The sequence below is a fragment of the Dipodomys spectabilis genome, unplaced genomic scaffold, assembly GCF_019054845.1.
Source record: "Dipodomys spectabilis isolate Male_0828 unplaced genomic scaffold, ASM1905484v1 ptg000067l, whole genome shotgun sequence".
NCBI classification, from domain to species: Eukaryota; Metazoa; Chordata; class Mammalia; order Rodentia; family Heteromyidae; genus Dipodomys; species Dipodomys spectabilis.
The window spans coordinates 5,650,204-5,671,392 of NW_024870744.1; the positions used below are offsets into that span (position 1 = coordinate 5,650,204).

The 21,189-nt window shown below is 42.3% G+C and overlaps 1 protein-coding gene and 1 non-coding gene across 5 annotated transcripts in view; one reads left to right on the forward strand and one right to left on the reverse strand.

Moving 5' to 3' along the window:
• The window catches only part of Tsc1 (TSC complex subunit 1), a 68,256-nt gene that overhangs the window by 32,196 nt on the left and 14,871 nt on the right, over positions 1-21,189 (reverse strand). For all 4 annotated transcript variants that reach the window (XM_042681047.1, XM_042681044.1, XM_042681045.1 and 1 more), the window contains exons 3-8: positions 16,420-16,605; positions 13,038-13,141; positions 11,967-12,119; positions 8,411-8,555; positions 6,705-6,859; positions 6,286-6,359 (exon numbers count right to left, since the gene is read on the reverse strand). In XM_042681047.1, the coding sequence (XP_042536981.1) occupies positions 6,286-6,359; positions 6,705-6,859; positions 8,411-8,555; positions 11,967-12,119; positions 13,038-13,141; positions 16,420-16,525 (737 nt within the window). In that variant the 5' untranslated portion in view covers positions 16,526-16,605. The remainder of the gene's footprint in view (positions 1-6,285; positions 6,360-6,704; positions 6,860-8,410; positions 8,556-11,966; positions 12,120-13,037; positions 13,142-16,419; positions 16,606-21,189) is intronic.
• LOC122109088 lies at positions 8,707-8,838 on the forward strand. The gene has a single exon (XR_006147665.1). It is a non-coding gene; the product is annotated as a small nucleolar RNA SNORA42/SNORA80 family (small nucleolar RNA).

Consider the following 21,189-nt stretch of genomic DNA (forward strand, 5'->3'; position numbering starts at 1 on the left):
CTGTGACTCCTACCTGATAATTAATTTAGTTGATATAGAATCCTAAATTGAAAACCTTTTCAAATGATTCCTTATAGTTTGGGTTTTCTTTTTCTTTCTCTGAAAAACTTGTTTCCCACAACATGTGAAGTTGGTGCATTCTTCTACATTGACTATGCCCCATGCCCTACATAAGTCCCTCCAATCTAGAAGCAAGCTGAGTCCTTCAATTCTAAGAGTTTATTATTATTGGAAATATTTTGTGGTGCTGAAGATTAAACCCAGCACTTTGTACATGCTAGGCATGAGCTACAACCCCCAGCCCCTAGGAATTGTTTCTATATTATCATTTCTTTTACAATTCCTTCTTCCATCAACTTCCATCAATTTTACTTCTTTTTTAAAACTTCAGGGTTTTTTTTTGGGGGGTGGGGTGGGGGTGGGGGTGATGGTTCTAGGGCTTGAACTAGGTAGGACCTGGGCACTGTCCCTGAGCTTTTGCACTCAAGTTGAGAACTATACCACTTGAGTCATAGCTCTACTTCTGGCTTTTGGGTGGTTAACTGGAGATAAGAGTCTCATAGACTTTCCTGCTCAGCCTGGCTTTGAACCATAATCCTCAGATCTCAGCCTCTTGAGTAGCTAGGATAATAAGCATAAGCTACCAGTACCTAGATTAAAACATTTTTCATTGGATACTGGAACTTTCTGTACTGATTATTTTACATTACTTCCCTATTACCTATCTTTATCCTTTGGTTATTCTTTCTTTTTTTCTTTTGTCAGTTGTGGGACTTGAACTCTGGGCCTGAGCACTGTCCCTCAGCTCTTCAGCTCAAGGCTAGTGATCTACCACTTGAGCTACAGCGCCACTTCCTGGTTACACTTTCTAAGATAGTCTCAAGTTTGAAATGTTTATTTGGCTGAGTGAGGTGGCTCATGTCTGTTATCCTACTTGAGAGATGGGAGATCAGGTAGATGGCATGTTGAGACTAGCCCTGATTTAAAAGAAAAAAAAGTTTATGGGACCTACATCTCAACCAATAAAAAAAACTAGGAGCCACAGTCACCCACAGTGCACCAGTCACCCCAGCTACTACATAGGAAACATAAATAAGATGATCATCTATGTTAGCCCAAGTATGAATGTGAAACCCTATTTAAAAAACAGGAGGGCTGGGAAGGTGGCTCAGTGGTAGAGTGCTTGCTTTGCATGCATGAGGTCCTGGGTTCGATTCCTCAGTACTACATAAGCAGAAAAAGCCACAAGTGGCGCTGTGACTCAAGTGGTAGAGCACTAGCCTTGAGCTGAAGAGCTGAGGGACAGTGCCCAGGCCCAGAGTTCAGGCCCTAAGACCAACCAAAAATAAATAAATAAATAATAATGTGGGCTGGGAAGGTGGCTCAGTGGTAGAGCGCTTGCCTTGCATGCCTGAGGCCCTGGGTTCGATTCCCCAGCACCACATAAGCAAAAAGAAAAAAGCGGAAGTGGCACTATGGCTCAAGTGGTAGAGCGCTAGCCTTGAGCTGAAGAGCTGAGGGACAGCGCCCAGGCCCAGAGTTCAGGCCCCACAACTGGGGAAAAATAAAAAATTAAAAAAATAAAAATAAAAAAATAAATAATATGTATTTTTTTTTAAAAAACAGGAAAAGCAAAAATGGTGGAAAACTCAAGTGATAGAGTACCTGACTGGCAAGTGCAAGGCCCTGAGTTTCCAGGATCATCGAAAAAAGTTTGTTTGGGGTATCATTTTTCATTTTCAAGTGTTTTATTCTTTAGTCTCAGAATGGTCCTCCTGTGACATCCTAATCTTCAGACAGCCCGAACACAAATGCTATCCTCTGCAGAAGTTCTCTACAATTTCTCTGCTTTCTGTAATCAGTGTTTCTTTCTAGTTCCTTTTTCTCCTCTATCTTTGTTTGCTTATGGGGTTTTTTTTTGTCCGATCATGAGGCTTGAACTCTGGGCTTGGGCGCTGTCCCTGCACCCTTCAGCTCAAGGCCAGCACTCTACACAGTGCCACTTCCGGTTTTCTAGTGCTTTATTGGAGATAAGAATCTCATAGACTTTCCTACCTGGGCTGGCTTTGAACTGCGATCCTCAGATCTCAGCCTCCTAAGTAGCTAGGATTACAGGCATGAGCCACGGGTACCCAGCCTTACTAAGTCTTAATAAGATTTTACCTCCAATTAACCAACAAAATACTGTACTGGATGCATGGCTCAAGTGGTAGAGCACCGATCATGAGCAAACTGCCAAATGAAAGTACAAGGCAAAAGTGGCATTCTGGCTCAAGTTGTTGAGTGCTGAAGAGCTGAGGGACAGTGCCCAGGCCCAGAGTTCAAGCCCCACGACCGACAAAAAAAAAAAAAAGCACAGGCTTTGAGTTCAAACCCCTATACTGGCACACACACATGCATGCATGCACATAGGCATGCACGCATGCACATGCACACACACACACACACACACACACAGAAACTGGATGAAACAGAGTCCTAACATGTTAATGCTTCAAAGATATAAGTTAACTGATTTGTACTACAGAATCCTTAGATAGTGAAGAACTCACATCATAAGAGCTTCTGGAATAACTGCAGAAGATGAGGGCCTAAGGTAACCAGGGTGAGATTTGATGTGGGAGCACTGAGCATCTAGAGGTCCCTTCCCAACTCTAGGCTCCTAGGCAATGACTCTTTTCTCACCAGAAATCTGGATTATTCTCTGGAGAATAAATAAGGATGATGTATTCCATAGTTGTTGAGAGCACAAGTTGCAAACAGGAGAATTAAGTGAGAACTACATTCTGAACACCAATACCACCAAACCCTCCTCACTTCCAGTCTCTTCCTCCAGCAGTAACCAAATCCTCACCAGCCTGGAAACCAGAAGATCTTTTCTAAGCACCTGACTACCTCAAAAAGACAACACTGATATCAGTATCTCCTGCAAATGGTCAGATCAACACACAACAAAATCCAACGTCAACACTTTTTAAGTCTCTCCATCTAAACACAAGCAAACTACTAAATCCTTGTAGAAAGCCTCAGACTTACAAAGAACAATTCAAAACAAAAATAAGGCATCTTAAGTGCTGGACACTGGTAGCTAATGTCTGTAATTTTAGCTACTCAGGAGGCTAAGATCTGAGGATCACAGTTCAAAGCCAGCCTTAACACCAGAAAACGAAGTGGTGCTGTGGCTCAAAGTGGTAGAGTGCTAGCCCTGAGGAAAAGAGCTCAGGGACAGCGTCCAGGCCCCAAGTTCAAGCCCCAAGATGGAACAACAACAACAACAAAAACATTTTAGAAGAAACAGGCACAAGGAAAACAAAACAAACACTGTCAACATTCCCCAAGACACAGAAGAATGTATCCAGAAAACAAAAATAGGCTACCATTAAAAAAGCACTCTAGGGCTGGGAAGGTGGCTAAGTGGTAAAGTGCTTGCCTTGCATGCATGAGGTCCTGGGTTCAGTTCCTAGCAACACATAAGCAAAAAGAAAAAAGCTGGAAGTGTCGCTGTGGCTCAAGTGGTAGAGCGCTAGCCTTGAGCTGAAGAGCTGAGGGAAAGCGCCCAGGTCCAGAATTCAGGCCCCGTGACTGGACCCAAAAAGAAAAGAAAAGAAAAGAAAAAAGAAAAGAAAAGAAGCATTCTAGTGGGGCACCGGTGGCTCACCCTTGTAATCCTAGCTACTCAGGAGGTTGAGATCTGAGGATCATGGTTCAAAGCCATCCCAGGGAGGAAAGTCCATGAGACTCTTATCTCCAATAAACCACTAGAAAACCGGAAGTGGCGCTGTGGCTCAAGTGGTAGAACACTCGCCTTGAGTTGAAGAGCGCAAGGACAGCACCCAAGCCCAGAGTTCAAGCCCCATGACCAAACAAAAAAAAAGCATTCTAAAAGTATTTTTTTATTTTTATTTATTTTATTCTTTTGATTATGTGGTACTGAGGATTGAACCATGGGCCTCATGCACTCTTCCACTAAGCTACATTCCCAGCCCCTAAAAATAAATTTTAAAAGAAGCTTTCTGGAAACTAAAAAGAATACTTGGTGGTAGCTGGCACCAGTGTTCACACCTGTAATCCTAGCTACTCAGGAGGATCAAGGTTCGATACCCAATTCTCAGCCAGGGGCAGGAAAATCTGTGAGACTCTTATCTCCAAAAAGCCTAAGGCTCAAGTTGTACTCAGGGACAGCATCCAAGCCCTGAATTCAAGCCCCAGTACCAGGATAGTACCTACCCCCACATACACACAATCATGGTGGTAGAAATAGCAACTATCACTAGCACAGGACTAAAAGCCAAAGATAGGGAAATCTAAAGTAAAACATATTGGTAGAAAGAAAAAAACAAGAGATCTCAATCACAATACTAGTTCTGGATGGAAAGACAGGGACAACCAGAACAATGAAAACAAGGCACAAAATATGAATGAAAATTTCCTAGAACTTAAAAGAACAGAACTGTAAGCTGAACAATGAAACTAGATTCACACTAAGGTACACCAGAAGGAAATTTCAGAGTATCATGCCAGTAAGAGAAACACTGTGCCAGCTCCCACATAGGAAAATACAGATGATCTAACATCAGAATGTCTTTGGATTTCAACGGCAACACTGGCAGCAAGACAGCAATGGAATACCGCCTACAATCACTAAGACTGACTCCTAATAGAGAAGTTTACAACCAGCCAAACAACTGCATCTGTCCTCAGAAGGCTATGATAGCATATACTCCAAGAACAACTGAATAAACCTAGAAAGAACACACTAGACACAGGAAATGAGATCAGGCTGACAGCCAAGTACCAGGTACAAACCACAACCAGTTTGGTTCAGAACAGACCTGCCAAAGAACAAGCACACTGCAGGCTACCTCCAATGTTCTGCTGCCTTGCATTTCCCTTTTAGCCCTGGAACACAGCCAGATGACCTGGCCCAGATAACTGTTGAAGTTCTTACTCTCCCTTCTCTGTCAGATCAGCAGAGGATGTTGATTTTCCCCCCACAAAAGATTCTGCTGGGCCCTACTCCTAAGAACTGGAAACAGCCAGCACAGCACATCTTGTATCAGCCCACACTTGGAGGCTATGCCCGACAAGCTTCACTTTTGACCTTGTGCAATCACTTCCCCAAAGGGGCAAGGACGGTGTAGCCAAAGCAGAACAAGGCTCAGGCACTGCTCTGGCCTTCATCCCGCATGAGACTGCCCTTCAGCTGATCTGGTTCCCAACAGCGACTCAAAACAGAGCAGCATATGCAACAAAACTAGAAAGACAATTGACGGAAAAACTAACATAAAAGTAACAGCAGGGTTGGGATGTAGTTTGGTAATAAGTGTTTGCCTAGCATGCCCAATGCCCCAGCACTGCAAGAAAATAAAATAACAACAAAATGAAACAAAAAACAAGAGCAATAGTTGTCTCTAGGTGGAAAAGGGAAGAGGGTCTCATGGGGGTCTCCTAAGGTACTGGCAATGCTCCACATTTTAGGCTGGGTGCTGACTTAGGCTGTGTGCATTTGTGTTATTATTAAACCTTATATGTACACTCGTCTACACTTCTATCCATACGATGCATCTCATAAGAAGTCGCTTTAAACTGACTGAGCTGTGTCATGGGGACAAGAGTTCATGAAGAGATGAGACTCTTTGTAAGGGAATCAAGCAACAAGCCAGCCTTTTCAGTAAGAGACCCCAAAGGTCAACAGCTGTAGTTCAGTTTCCTCCAAAAGCTCCATCCTCTCACTGGGGAGAATAATCCTGTCTGCAGCCAGAAAATGTAGAGGTAGGAGCTATGCTTCTCAAGATGTGGCTCATTGAATTTCTTTCACTTCCCTCCTCAACCCCGGCTCCATTCAACTCAGGAGCCTTGCAGGCAGGTTCAGTTGACTCCAGAAAACAAACCTGGGAACTCCAAGAGTGCCCAGGGTGGGTTGACAGGCACCATATGTGAGTGGAGAAATCCAGGGAGGCCCACCAGTTGAAATACAGCCTTTCTACAATCCACTTGTTTTTAGACACCCACTTCACCTCCTTCCTTGAGCAATGCTACCCCCACCAAAGGGTAAGTCTTCCTGGGCTCTGGGGGCAGGATCTTGCACTGCCACTGCTCCACGGTGAAAGGAGCTATGAGCTCTCAGACTATGAGGAACATACTTTAGACTCCAACAAGTTCCACCTGATTTTCTAACTAGAACATCTATATTCCCAACTCATACCTCAACAGGGATCTCTTAGATCACAGTTTCAATCTCTTAAGAGACTCTTAAAAATTCTATCACTAATTTAGTTTCTATACCTTCGAGGGTCCAGTTCATGGTCCTTGGATCCAGTCACTAATTCCGGGTGAATTCGCACATGCTCCATCATTGGCTAGAAGAGTTTGGGTTGACAAATTATAGGTATGAATTTTGTGGCATATCCACAAAATGGAATATTACTTGACAATAAAAAGGAATGAAAAACTGATACATGTAACAATATGAACTTTGAAGCATGTTAAGTGAGAAGCCAGTCATAAAAGAGCATATTACACACCTTTTATAAGAAATGTACATAATAGCAACTGTGGTGCCTATGAATGAGGTGAGGGTTTTGGAGGAAGGCTGGATTTCTTTACGAAATTTCCCCTGGTGCCATACAATTATATAAAAGCTATAATTGTAACTTGTCTGAATAATATACTAAGTAGCAAATAAATGAACATTTTTAACTTACCTTGACCACTTCTTCAAAGGTTTCTAAGTTTTCCTTCATACTATAGTGAGAACGCAGAAAGGAGACGAAGTTGCAAGGGTACATTCCATAAAGGCGATGAAAGAGGGCATAAACACTGGCATGGAGATGGACAAGGTAGATTTCTGTCACATGGCCTAAAAAAGGAATCCAGGAAGAGGAGACTTGGTTATACTTACACGGCTGACAAGTACAAAGCCTACATGAACACATGTAAGTTTTTATGTATGTATACCCTTGTAGCACTCCAAAGAGGTTAAGTCACAGTGTCTTTCTCTGAACACCAGGCACTAGTATTTAAAACTTACCAGTGGCTTCTATGGCCTTTGGATAAACTTCAAACTGCTTAGTGTTATCCAATAGGACTGCCTTCCTCCACAGTCATCCTCCAAGAAAGGCTCGCAGTATTCTCACAATACCAAGTAGCCTATGTATATACCAAGTAGTCATGTTCCCCATAATTTGTAATGATACTTTTCCACAGCTAATGCAGCACGTACTTCTGGGGGGAAAGGACCAGATTACTTGCCTCTCTAGCTCCTGAGCTTATTTTTTTTTTTTTTTTTGGGCGGGGGGAGGGTCCGGTCGTGGGGCCTGAACTCTGATGGGCCTGGGCGCTGTCCCTCAGTTCTTCAGCTCAAGGCTAGCACTCTACCACTTGAGCCACAGCACCCCTTCTGGCTTTTTTTTTCTGCTATGTGGTGCTGAGGGATCGAACCCAGGGCCTCATATATGCAAGGCAAGCACTCTACCACTGAGCCACCCTCCCAGCCCATAGCTCCTGAGCTCTGCACAGTTCGTAATGTGCAATGAACATTCAAGTGTTTGTGGATCAAGCATGTGAGAACCTTTTAAAATCAGGATGCTATCTTGGCTATGCAGAGCTATAACTGAAGACTGAAAAACAGCTATTATGCAGAATTAGCATAAATTGCCAGAAGCAGGGGGAATGGACAATTCCATTAATTCAGTCTTACCCTATGGAAAACTCAGCAACTCCATATGGAAGCTACTCTTCTAACGAAGAAGGTCCTACTAAGTAAGCCAGCATCACTGCAGGCCTGTGCCTTTTGTTTAATCCTGTCCAGCAAAGCACTCGTTCTGGTGGATCTTATAGATCATACCCTTTCAATAAGAAATTTCACACTGAGATTACCAAAAGATTCTGAATTTCACAGGTTTATAGTTTCTGAATCACTTTGATAAAGTATGTGCTACCTGCTGACAGAGAAAAAGCATTCTGGTGCATTTGGAACTCAATTACTAATTAGGACACCAGCAATTTTCCCCCTCTTTCTACATATATAACCAACCGGTTCTCAGAATCAAAGTTTGTGATCTGACACAAAAGATCAGGATCATAAGTCAAAAACAGTCCACATGACATGCTTAGTCCTATCTACAAGTACATGGATGGAAGTTATGTTTCAGTTTAACTCCTGAAAGTCCAGGAGAAGTTTTCAGTCTTGCCACATGTAAGCCCATCAGGCAATCAAAAGAAGGCAGGTAACTCACCAGCTGTGTCTCCCACATGTGCCTGCATAGTAGACATACCTAAGCATTTCCTCATATCTAGTCAACACCACTCATTTCAGCCTTCAACTTCGCATCTCCCTCACAGCAACTGCCTGTTGACCAGTAAGTAGGATGTACCAGGTAGAACCTGATAGGGACATGCAGATCTATACCTGGTTTCTTTAGGCACCATGACGAAAGACGGCCAAAGATATCAAAGAAATCGAGCAGGTGCTGCTTCCCCGACTGTGGGATCATTGGTAGCATGGTGATCAACACCAAGACACCTGTTGTGAGAACGACGATATCGGTGTCCATCTGTAGAAAGAAGGGCAAGCAGAGTGTCAGGACCAGCACTAGGTTCAGTGTTGCACGTTGCATGATGAAGTTCTCAGTACTGAGAGATCACAAATCAGAAGCTCTTCACACGATCATTTCCTAGAATGCTTCAACAGAAAGACTGAGATATGCATGGGTTGGATTTATGGCAGGCCTGTCCCCCTGGGCCTCTCATAGTGTCCCATGCCAGACCAAACTGTGGCTCTGAACCATTGCCTGGCCTTTACCTGTGGGCTACTGCCACTGAAGGGGTTTCACACAGGAAAAAAAGACCCTAACTCAAAATAATTAAAAAACAGTAATAAAGAAAAGAAGACTGAGATGTAGTGCCACGGTGAATCTAGGAGAACCATTTCCAACACACTTATACCACTGCAACTGGGAAGTTAGTTTAACTTGGCCTAAGAACTCACCAAGTACCGAAACCTCAAGATCCCCTCTTGTAATCGGATAGAAACACAGAAGTTGGTTGATAACAGAACACAGAAATATTGCTCTGTTTTCATCCATGCATCGATCCTAATCCTAAGATATGTACTTTTTGTTAAGTCAGTTTAAAAACATTGCCAAAGCCGGGTGCCAGTGGCTCACACCTGTAATCCTAGCTACTCAGGAGGCTGAGATCTGAAGATCACCGTTCAAATCTAGCCCGGGCAGGAAAGTCCATGAGACTCTTATCTCCAATTAACCACCAGAAAACCGGAAGTAGCACTGTAACTCAAGTGGTAGAGCACTCACTTTGAACTGAAGAGCTCAGGGACAGCGCCTAGGCCAAAAGTTCAAACCCCATGACCGATAAAACAACAACAACAAAAAACCTACTGACAAATAATTCATTCTTCTTTTTCCTTTTTTAATTTACAGAGCTGGACATCAGACCCAGGGCCTCGCGCATGCTGTGAAGGAGCTCTACCATTGAGCTGTACCTTCAGCCCAACCCACTGTTTTTTTAAAGGATGACTACAAAATTATAATTGGAGAAGAAATTCAAATGGCATTAACAAGACAACTTATTTGCTCACCTTTGTAGCAGTATTTGCAGAACCTCAAATAAGCTCTAACCATGCTCTTAGCTTAAATGTCAATTCAAATAACTTTAAGCTAAATGAAAACACAACACTGAATGAATAACTATTCAGCACAGACTATAGCATCTTACCTGACTCACAATTAAATCACAGATCTTTGTCAAGTATCTGAAACTAGGATTTATAAACAAGACACTTATCAAGAGACTACCACATAGTAGGCTAAAACATCCATTACTCCTAATAAAAGAGGCATCTATAAGTCTGGAAATAAAGCTTTAGATGTATTTAATTTTTACACCAAGCACCAATTTTCTATTGTGGCAGTTATCTAATAAAAAGAATAATTTGGTTAAAAAAATTGGGAATATAAAATGAGAATGCATAATGAGTCCACCAAAAAGAACTAATTTCATTTATATAACATTCTAACTGCAATCCTGGATAACAGTTCCTGAGTAATATTTAAGGCATATTACCCTTTTGAACTGTTTTGTATTTTTTCTATTTTTGATACTGAGGTTCAAACCCAGAAAACATTGTTAGGCAAGTGCTTTACCACTGAGCTACATCCCAGAAAGGTAAATGCTTTACAATCTGAACTAAATGTGGTTCCTCAAAATTGGATTATCTTCTATCAATCCATTTGCTCTAAGGATTTGAAGTAGTAAAAACTGTTCCTGTATCCAGGTGTAATGGTGCACACACCTATAATCACAGTACTCTAGAAGCTGAGGCTACATAATGAGACTATCTCAAAAACAAACAAAAACCAGCCAGGCACTGGTGGCTCACACCTGTAATCCTAGCTACTCAGGAGGCTGAGATCTGAGGATCACAGTTCAAAGCCAGCCCGGGCAGGAAAGTCTGTGAGACTCTTATCTCCAATAAATCACTAGAAAACCGGAAGTGGCTGGTGGACACACACACACACACACACACACACACACACACACACACACACACACACACACACACACACACACACACACACACACACACACACACACACACACACACACACACACACACCTGTTCCTGCTTTTTCATAACATCAAATGCACATTTTAAAATACCTACTTCTGGGGATGATAAAGCAGGTGCCCTTCTTGGCAGAAACAAAAGTCAATATGCACTGTGCTGTAGCAGATGAATCCAGGGGCACTGACACCCAGCCCCAAAACTGCTGGATATGCCTGCATCTCTGTAAGGGAGGTAGTGGCTAGGAACCATGCTCACTATTTTATATATACAAAATAAGTACAGGTGCCAAAACAAACTAAGAAAGTGAGAGAAGGAGAAGAAAAACTTGATGGAAAAAAAGATAATGGCACTGGTACACATGATGGTATACAATGCTGCAATCGCAGCATTTGGGAGGCTGGGGTCATGAGTTCAAGACTAGTCTAGATTATATAGTGAGTTCCAGACCAATCTGGGTTACACAGTGAGATTCAGTCTCAAAATCAGCCAGACATTCCATCTTTAGTTATAGGTGCCACTAGAATGTACTTCTAAATGGATAAAGGGACTTTTAAGGATCCATAAAAAGTTATATATATTTAATTAATTTTTAATTATTGGTTTTTTTTTGCAGGTCCTGGGGGTGGAACTCAGGGCTGAGCTCTGTCCCTGAGCCTCTCTTTGTTCAAGGCTAGAACTCTACCACTTGAGCCACAGCACCACTTCTGGCTTTTTCTGTTTATGTGGCATTGAGGAATCGAACCCAGGGCTTCATGCATGCGAGGCAAGTACTCTACTACTAGGCCACATGTCCAGCCCATAATACCTTTTTTTAATTACAAAAATCCATGTCTATTGTAAGAGAATTTACAAGGGATGTGTGTGTGTGTGTGTGTGTGTGTGTGTGTTATGTATGTTTTATACTGGGTCTTAAACTACTATACTATCCTAGCCCTTAGCTTTTTCACTCACTTGAGCTATATTTTCACTTCTGGCTTTTTGCTGGTTAACTGGAGATTAGTGTCAGAAACTTGGCTGGCACTGGTAGCTCACACCTGTATTCTGAGCTACTCGGGAGGCTGAGATCTGAGGATCTTGGTTCAAAGCCAGCCTGGGCAGAAAAGTCCATGAGACTTTTTTTTTTTTTTTTTTTTTGGGGGGGGGGGGGTCAGGTCGTGTGGCGTGAACTCTGGGCCTGGGCGCTGTCCCTCAGCTCTTCAGCTCAAGGCTAGCGCTCTACCACTTGAGCCACAGTACCACTTCCGGCTTTTTTTTTCTGCTTATGTGGTGCTGAGGAATCGAACCCAGGGCCTCATGCATGCAAGGCAAGCGCTCTACCACTGAGCCACCTTCCCAGCCCCTCATAGAGCCAATTCACTCAAATCATTAAATATCCTACCTTTAGACATTTTAGTAAAGAAGGCAAAAGAGGTGCTTGAGAGAGCTTATGCTTCCAAGATGGCTGCAGCCTCACGACGTGCCCCAGCAGTGAGAGAATGGATAAACGGGTGGCGGCTTTGCCCACGTATTCATTAATTTTATCCAAGAGGTGCTGAAAGTGCAAAAAGACAAGGGAAATCCTCACATGACTTAGGAAGTTAAACCCAAATACTGTCAGCAGGGATGGACCTTAGTCTCTCAAGTCTTCCCTCAAGTCCATAAAAAGAAAACCAAGATTTTTAAAAACCATGTTAGCAAATAAACTTTGGTTCTTTGGGCCTGACAGAAAACAGCTAGTTTGCAATTTATGAAAAAGGATCCCCATTATACCAGGCTGCTTGAGGAGGGAGACACTTGAACAGCTGCCCTTGTAACAACTACTGATTTCAAACCTGTGATAGGTTACTGAGGCCATGGGACTCCTGCTGGAAGACCCTTACTGCTACAGCAAGCCAGCATATGGGCATTGGCTCCAGATATAAATTAGGCAGTAGAAATCTGACCCAGAGTAAGGAAAACAACAAAACATATTGGCAAAGTCTTCATATCTTAGCAAAGTCACTCACACCAACTCAAGACTTAGCAGACTTAGCAGACTTAGCAATCACAATGTTTTGTTAGCTATTTATCAGAAACAAAAGGAAAACAGCAAAGAGCATTCCAAGTGCTTGGGTTAGAGAGTAGGAGCTCATTAGTTAGCCACAGAGTTATTTACACTATTTTCCCATATCAATATGTCAAAAAGTCCTAAAAGTTCAAAGCATGGGTTATAGGTCAAATAACCACTATAAAATTATAGTATTGGGATTATAGAATTCTTTGAAGAGTAAGAGCTTTAAAAGCTTCTGCAGTAGGTTTTATGTTGTAAACTTCCCAGAAAGCAAATTGATTTTATATGGGAATAACATCAACTGTGGTATACAGAAATCAAGTAAGGAAGCTCTGGACAGACTGTGCAGTCTTGCGTAGATGCTGTCAAATGAGCCTTAGAGACATATTAAATACCCTCCTATTACATTTCAGTAGTTACCTTATCATGTGGCTCTTGCAAGGTAGTCAGGATGTGCAATACCGGCTGAGAATTGGTTTCCAGGTAATGATCCACCAAGGTGTTTACAAGCATGGGACCACGATCTAAATGTAGAATAATATATTTAGTTCCTTTAGCATTCTAAATTTACCCCAAATATTTGCCTAGATGTTGATAGCTCTTTATCTGCCACCCAAAGTTTTACATTGCATTGCTTATGCCTCCTTAAATTCATTTAGGTTTAACAATAATTCCAAGCATACTTGCTTAATAATCATAAAAGCATATAAAATAATGTCTGTCTTTTTTTTTTTTTTTGCCAGTCCTGGAGCTTGAACTCAGGATCTGGGCGCTGTCCCTGAGCTTCTTTTCCTCAAAGCTAGCACTCTACCACTTGAGTCATAGCACCACTTCTGGCTTTTTCTGTTTATGTGGTACTAAGGAATTGGACCTGGGGCTTCATGCATGCTAGGCAAGCACTCTACCACTAAGCCACCTTCCCAGCCCAAAATAGTCATTTTTTAATTACAAAAAAATATCCAGATCTAGTGTTAAAAACCAAAATTACAGCTGGACACCAGTGATTGATGCCTATAATCATACTCACTCAAGAGGCTGAGACCTGAGGATTGTGGCTCAAAGCTAAGATCAGGCAGGAAAGTCTATGAGACTTTTATCTCCAATTAACCAGCAAAAACTAGAAGTGGAGCTGTGGCTCAAGTAGTAGAACACTAGCCTTGAGCCAAAATCCTCAGGGAAAGTTACTAGGCCTGGAGTTCAAGCCCTAAGACTGGCACAAAAATCAAAACAAGAGAGGCTGGGAAGGTGGCTCAGCAATAGAGTGCTTGCCTCCCTTGCATGAGGCTCTGGGTTCGATTCCTCAGCATCACATAAACAGAAAAGGCTGGAAGTAGCACTGTGGATCAAGAGGTAGAGAACTAGCCTTGAGCTGAAGAGCTCAGGGACAGTGCCCAAGCCTAGAGTTCAAGCCCCATGACCAACAAAAACAAAAACAAAAATCAAAACAAGAAAAAAGTTTGTGCTCTCTGGTTAAAGAGAGGTTGACCAGTTTTCACACTAAAAAACAAACATATGATGTTGAAAATGAACTATACAACTTGTGGGGGACAAAGGGACAGGAGGGAAAAATTGAGAAAAGCAAGGGAAGGGGTGACATTGTCCAAAAAGAAATGTACTCTCAGCCGAATGCTTGTGACTCATGCCTGTAATCCTAGCTAATCAGAAGACTGAGACTGAGGATCACAGTTCATAGCCAGCCCAGGCACAAAAATCCATGAGATTCTTCCCTTCAATTAACCACGAGAAATGGTGCTGTGGTTCAAAGTGGTAGAATGCTTCAAAGTGGTAGAGTGCTAGCCTTGGGCAAAAGAGCTCAGGAACAGTGCCCAGGCCCTGAGTTCAAGCCCCACAACTGACCAAAAGAAAAAAGAAAAAAAGAGGGACTGGGAAGGTGGCTCAGTGGGAGAGTGCTTGCTTTGCATGCATGAGACCCTGGGTTCAATTCCTCAGCACTACATAAGCAGAAAAAGCCGAAAGTGGTGCTGTGGCTCAAGTGATACAGTGCTAGCCTTGAGCTGAAGAGCTGAAGGAGAGCGTCTAGGCCCAGAGTTCAGGCCTCAGGACTGAACAAAAAAAAAAAAAAGAAAAGAAGAAATGTACTCTTTTCCTGACATTTGTAATTGTAACCCCTCTGTACATCGCCTTTATTTATTTATTTATTTATTTATTTAGGTTGGTCATGGGGCCTGGGCGCTGTCCCTCAGCTCTTCAGCTCAAGGCTAGCGCTGTATCACTTGAACCACAGTGCCACTCTGGCTTTTTCTGCTTATGTGGTGCTGAGGAATCGAACCCAGGGATTCATGTATGCAAGGCAAGCACTTGTTCACTGAGCCACCTTCCCAGCCCTATTTTTTTTATTTTTTGCCAGGCCTGGGGCTTGAACTCAGGACCTAGGCACCATCCCTGAGCTTTTTCTTTTTTTGGGTCCGGTCATGGGGCTTGAACTCTGGGCCTGGGCGCTGTCCCTCAGCTCTTCAGCTCAAGGCTAGTGTTCTACCATTTGAGCCACAATGCCACTTCCAGCTTTTTTCTTTTTGCTTATATGGTGCTGAGGAATCAAACCCAGGGCCTCAGGCAAGCAAGGCAAGCGCTCTACCACTGAGCCACCTTCCCAGCCCCCTGAGATTCTTTTGTCCAAGATTAGCACTCTACTGCTTGATCCACAATGCCACTTCTGGCTTTTTCAAAGTAGTTTAATTGAGATAAGAGTCTCACAGACTTTCTGCCTGGGCTGGCTTCAAACCACAATCCTCAGTGTACATCTCCTTTATAATAACAATTAAAAGGTTTTTTTTTTCAAAAACCCATACATGTGCTAGGCACTGGTGGCTCAAACCTATAATCTTAGCTACTCAGGAAGCTGAGACCTAAGAATCATGGTTTGACCAGTTTGTCTGCTAGCCCTGGCAGACAAAACTGACAGACTCATTTCTCTAACAAACAAACAAAAAGGTGGGACTGGAAGTGTGGTAGTAGAGCACTTGCCTTAAGCAAAAAAACTGGTTGAGAGTTTGAAGCCCCTAAGATCAAGTTCTGGTACCAGCACCAGAGCAAAGTAAGACCAAAAAAAAAAAAAGATTTACAGATGAAACAAGATGCATGATTTTTAAAATTCTCTAGGTGGGAGAAAGTCAGAGAGGTAAGAGAAAATGGCAGAAACTACCTATGTAAATTGTGGTCAGGGATAGGTGGAGGAAACTAGGGAAAAGCAAAGGAAGGTGTGACACTGTCCAAAAAAGAAATGTACTCATTATCTGACTTATGAAATGGTAATCCCTCTGAATACCTTCATAAGAACAACAAAATTATTTTTGTAAGTGGCAGAAACCTTGAAACAGGATTCATGGGTTTACTCCAGGATTCTTGCTTCTTTGTGTATATATTTGAGAACTAAACATATGAAACACATACAGTGCAATCCATTAATATCTGCTCTCTTCTAGTAGTTAAAAACTCTCTTCCAGAGCTGGGAATGTGGCTTAGTGGTAAGAGTGCTTGCCTAGCATGCCTGAAGCCTTGGGTTTGATTTCTCAGTACCACATACACAGAAAAAGCCAGAAGTGGCACTGTGGCTCAAGTGGTAGAGTGCTAGCCTTGAGCAAAAGAAGCTCAGACACAGTTCAAACCCTAAGACTTACAAAAAAAAAAACAAAAAAAAAACAAAGAAGAAGAAGAAAATGAAAATGAAAATAAAACTTTCTTACAAAGACAAAAACTAAAATTTGTCCTCCAAATTCTAGTTGCCTCTAGATCTATCTCTTTTTGCGAACAGATAAGCTAAAAAGGACATCCTCTGACTTACCAGAATTGAGATTCTCCTTAAAGACAGCTGTTACATCATCACGCACGCCCAGCATGGTGGAGTCTAGCATGGAGAGCAGCTCCCCGACATTCGCTGGCTGGGCCATTCTCTTGCTCAACACTGCTGTGCTGGGTCCAGGACCTGTGTTAAAGGCTGGGGTGTCTCTTCATTAGGGCTGCTACCAGACTGCAAGAAAGATGGATGGTGTGAGAAATGGCTCCATTTTTACACAAACACACGTGCATGCACGTACATACACACACACACACACATACACAGAGACAAATACCTGCAAGACAAACTATCATATGTGCTGCTGATAGAAGATGGAGTATGTGAATAATTTTATTTTTGATAAATTTACAAGTCAAGCACAGCTTTACGGAATGTAACAGAGTAGATCTTTATTTTACAAATGGCAATCTGGATACCTAAAAAGGCTAAATAATTTTGCTAAGGTCACATGTTAAAACAATATACACAAAGCATGGTGCAGGTGGCTCATACCTGTAATCCTAACTCAGGAGGCTGATATCTGAGGATCAAGGTTCAAAGCCAGGCTGGGCAGAAAAGTCCCTGAGACTCTTATCTCCAATAAACCACCATAAAACGGGAAGTGCTGCTGTGGCTCAAGTGGTAGAGCACTCACTTTGAGCTGAAGAACTCAAGGACAGTGCTCAGGACAAGAGTTCAAGCCCCACGATGGACCAAACAAAACACAATATACACAGGGCCAATCCTAGACCAGTGATTGTATGTGTCATTTGTAACCACATTAAAATATATTCCTATTTGCTTTTCTTTGAGTAAGCTACAGAAGCATTTTTTAAAAGTTTTAGTGCATATAGAATGTGTATCCATAGAATATTTGTTAGAATTTAGTTTCCTGGCCCATTCTCAAACTGCAATTTTGACTCAGTGCACATAAAAAACCCAACTCAAGAGTTAAACTTCTTCAAAGCTGGCAAAGTAGCAATGACCCCAGAAGCAGACAGAATTAATTCACTGTGATCTATCTCTCACTTACCCTAAAACCCGATGACAGTCATTGACCTGGCTATTGGTGAATCAGACATTCATCAGTGGGAAAAATCAATTAAAATATCTAAATGCATTTTTGATAACCAATCATAAGTATAAACCTTACAGGTAAATCACAACGGATTCTAAAGGGCTCAGAAATGTGAGATCACAACTGGTAAGCATCTACTATTACAAAAAGAGTTCAAATCTGAAAACAGAAATAAATTTCATTTTATTATGAACTAGATTAAAAATAAAAATCATCAGTCCATCACTTAAGACAACTTTTCAAGAGCATATTTACCTAGCTAAATCCCCATACTTATTTCTATTTTCAATGTATCACAAAGATTTTCTCATTAGTGGTGCAGATTAACCTTATAAATTTAGAAGTATTTTGTCTCCAAGATCTCATTTTAATAAAATTGTCCCTTACCTGTTCCAAGTCTAGTGAGACTTTTGAGTTTATCTACTGCAGATTCAAAGACAGTAATGTCAGATCTGGTCCCCTAAAACAGACAGCTCCAGAGCAGTGACATGAGCTCAATGTTAAACAAAGACAGCGCCTACCCAGTGAGTGGGCAGTGTCCCTGAGCTTTTGTGCTCAAGGATAGTGCTCTACTACTTTGAGCCCACAACTTCACTTTCAGTTTTTTAGTGGTTAATTGGAAATAAGAGTCTCACAGACTTCCTTGTCCAGGCTGGCTTTGAATCATAATCCTTAACATCTCAGCCTCCTAAGTAACTAGGATTACAGGAACAGGCCACCAGTGCCTAGACTTAATCGTATTTTTTAATCTCCAACAAAAAGATAAATCTTGGGGGCTGGGAAGGTGGCTCAGTGATAGAGCGCTTGCCTTGCATGCATGAGGCCCTGGGTTCAATTCCTCAGTACCACATAAGAAACAAGAAAAAAGCCGGAAGTAGTGCTGTAGCTCAAGTGGTAGAGCGCTAGCCTTGAACTGAAAAGCTGAGGAACAGTGCCCAGGCCCAGAGTTCAGGCCCCACGACCGGACCCAAAAAAAAAAAAAAAAGATAAATCTTGGACTTTGGATAAGATTCTTGGAAAAATAACCTAATTCAAGCTTTTCTGGGGCTGGGAAGGTGGCTCAGTGGCAGAGCGCTTGCCTTGCATGCCTGAGGCCCTGGGTTCAATTCCTCAGCCCTACATAAGCAAAAAGAAAAAAGCCGAAAGCAGCACTGTGGCTCAAGTGGTAGAGCGGAGCCTTGAGCTAAAGAGCTGAGGGACAGCGCCCAGGCCCAGAGTTCAGGCCTCACGACTGGACCCAAAAACAAAACAAAACAAATCAAACTTTTCTGACATACTAAAAAGCCCTAAATCATAGCTAGGCACTAGTGCTCAAGCCTGTAATCCTAGCTATTCAGGAAGCTGAGTTCTAAAGATGGCAATCTGAAGCCAACTTAGGCAGGAAAATTCTGAAGACTCTTTTTTTTTTAACATTTTTATATGTATTTTATTGTAAAAACACTGTACAGAGGGGATTTTTTTTCCCTTAAGATTCATCTCCAATTAACCAGCAAATAGTAGGAAATAGAGCTGTGGCTCAAGACCGGCACCTGGGTCAATCATAAGTTTTTAGAATTAGTTCACAACTGTCATATCTTTCTTTTTAAAATTTGTTCAAATATTTCTTAGATTATATAAAGTACTATGTAGAGAAGACAGACTTAGCTGGGCACTGGTGGCTGAGAGACCTGTAACCCTAGCTACTCAGGAAATTGAGATCTGAGGATTACAGTTCAAAGTCAACCTGGGCAGGAAAGTCCATGAGAGTCTTATCTCCAATTAACAATGAGAAAACCAGAAGTGGAGCTGTGGTTCAAAGTGGTAGACTGGTAGCCTTGAGCAAAAAGAGCTAAGGGACAGTGCCCAAGCCCCAAGTTTAAACCCATGACTAACAACAACAACAACCAAAAAAAAAAAAAAAACAGACAGACTTAGTAAGTACAATGAGTAATTCTAGGTGCTCTAGGGGGAAAATGGAAACATTCACTGGGTGCACAGAGGAAGAAGGGGAGAACAACCCAGACACAGAGTGGTAGACAAGCCACACACTTGCTAAACACACTTTACAGCCTGTACAATGTCAGTACTCTAGACATACTGAAGCACTCACAGCTGGGGGAGTCTCTTTTTCATTCTGAAAAAACCACCATACAGGAAAAGAACATATAGGAGAATCTGATAGGCAAATCTAGGGAATGCCTTTCTGCACCCTACATGATAAACAACATTACACAGCTTAGTGGCATGAGTGGCTATCTGCCACTGTGCAGCGCTACAGCTGATACTTCCAGTCATGTTCTTTAATACTTGCTTCCCTCTCTGTTGTTCTTGTTCTGCCAGTCTCTTAGATCACAATAAAAGGCGCTATCACTGAGTCTAAAGTAAATGCCCTGTATGACAGCCTTAAACTTCTCCACAGCCTCTACACTCATATGTAGCCCACTAGCAAGTCTACTCATTTCTGTACCTCCTTTGCTACCCCTGCCCTCCCTCCTCAGGATAAGCTCCCCATTAACTTCTCTTGAAGACATGCTTCCCTACAAATTAGTTGCCACCAACCAAGGTAAATTCTGAAATATATTTAAAATCAACTTGTGCCTTCCTGTGGAGCTAATAAGAGCCAAAGTTATGAGTGGCTTTTGAGGCCCCAGCTGATTCAGCCAGTTGTGAACTCCATACCCTCCCTCTGCCTCTTCATTACCTTGCTCCAGTCCTGGTCTTCTTAAACACATGAAAACTGGTCTGTACTCAGGGCCTTTGTACTTTTTCTCTATGCCTAGAACGAATGCTCTCCTACATCTTCACATGGTTGACAATCTCCTTCAGGTCTCTGCTCAAAATGTTACCATCTCTATAGCGCCTCTCCCCGCCACTTGATCCACAGCGGAGTGGAGGCCATAGGTTCCAGCTTTGAATAAATGATACTTTGTGTGTGTGTGCCAATCCTGAGGCTTGAACTCAGGGCCTGCCCACTATCACTGAGCTTTTTTGCTTAGGACTGTATCACTCTATCACTTGAGCCACTGCTCTACTTCAATCTTTTTGGTGGTTAATTGGAGGTTAAGAGTGTCATAGCTTTTCCTGCCCCACCTAGCAAATGATACTTTCTAATCATGAGGAACCTTGAAGCAAATTTGCACTCTGTAAACAGTTATCACATATGATCATACAGAACACTCACCATCTCACAACCATGAGAAGTAGGGATTGGCAAAATTAGGTTTCCACCTCCACAGGCATCCAGTTTGCATCTGGTTTTGCAAGGTTTGAAGGCTGAACAGTCAGCTGTTAAGTCAACTTGGAGGTTATTCTTACAACCTTGACTCTGTGTGTGTGTGTGTGTGTGTGTGTGTGTGTGTGAGAGAGAGAGAGAGAGACAGAGACAGAGACAGAGAGACTGAGACAGACAGACAGACAGACAGAGAGCTATATGTTTATGTCACATATCTACAAACTGTCAGTAATGCGGACAAGAAATATATTTAGAATATTTAACCATTAGCTGGGTACTGGTGGCTCACACCTGTAATCCTAGCTACTCAGGAGGCTGAGATCTGAGGATCACAGTTCAAAGCCAGCCAGGGCAGGAAAGTAGTCCGTGAAACTCTCATCTTCAATTAACCACCAGAAAAACAAAAATGGCACTGTGGCTCAAGTGGTAGAATGCTCGTCTTGAGCTTAAGAGCTCAAGGCCAGTGCCCAGGGCCAGAGTTCAAGCC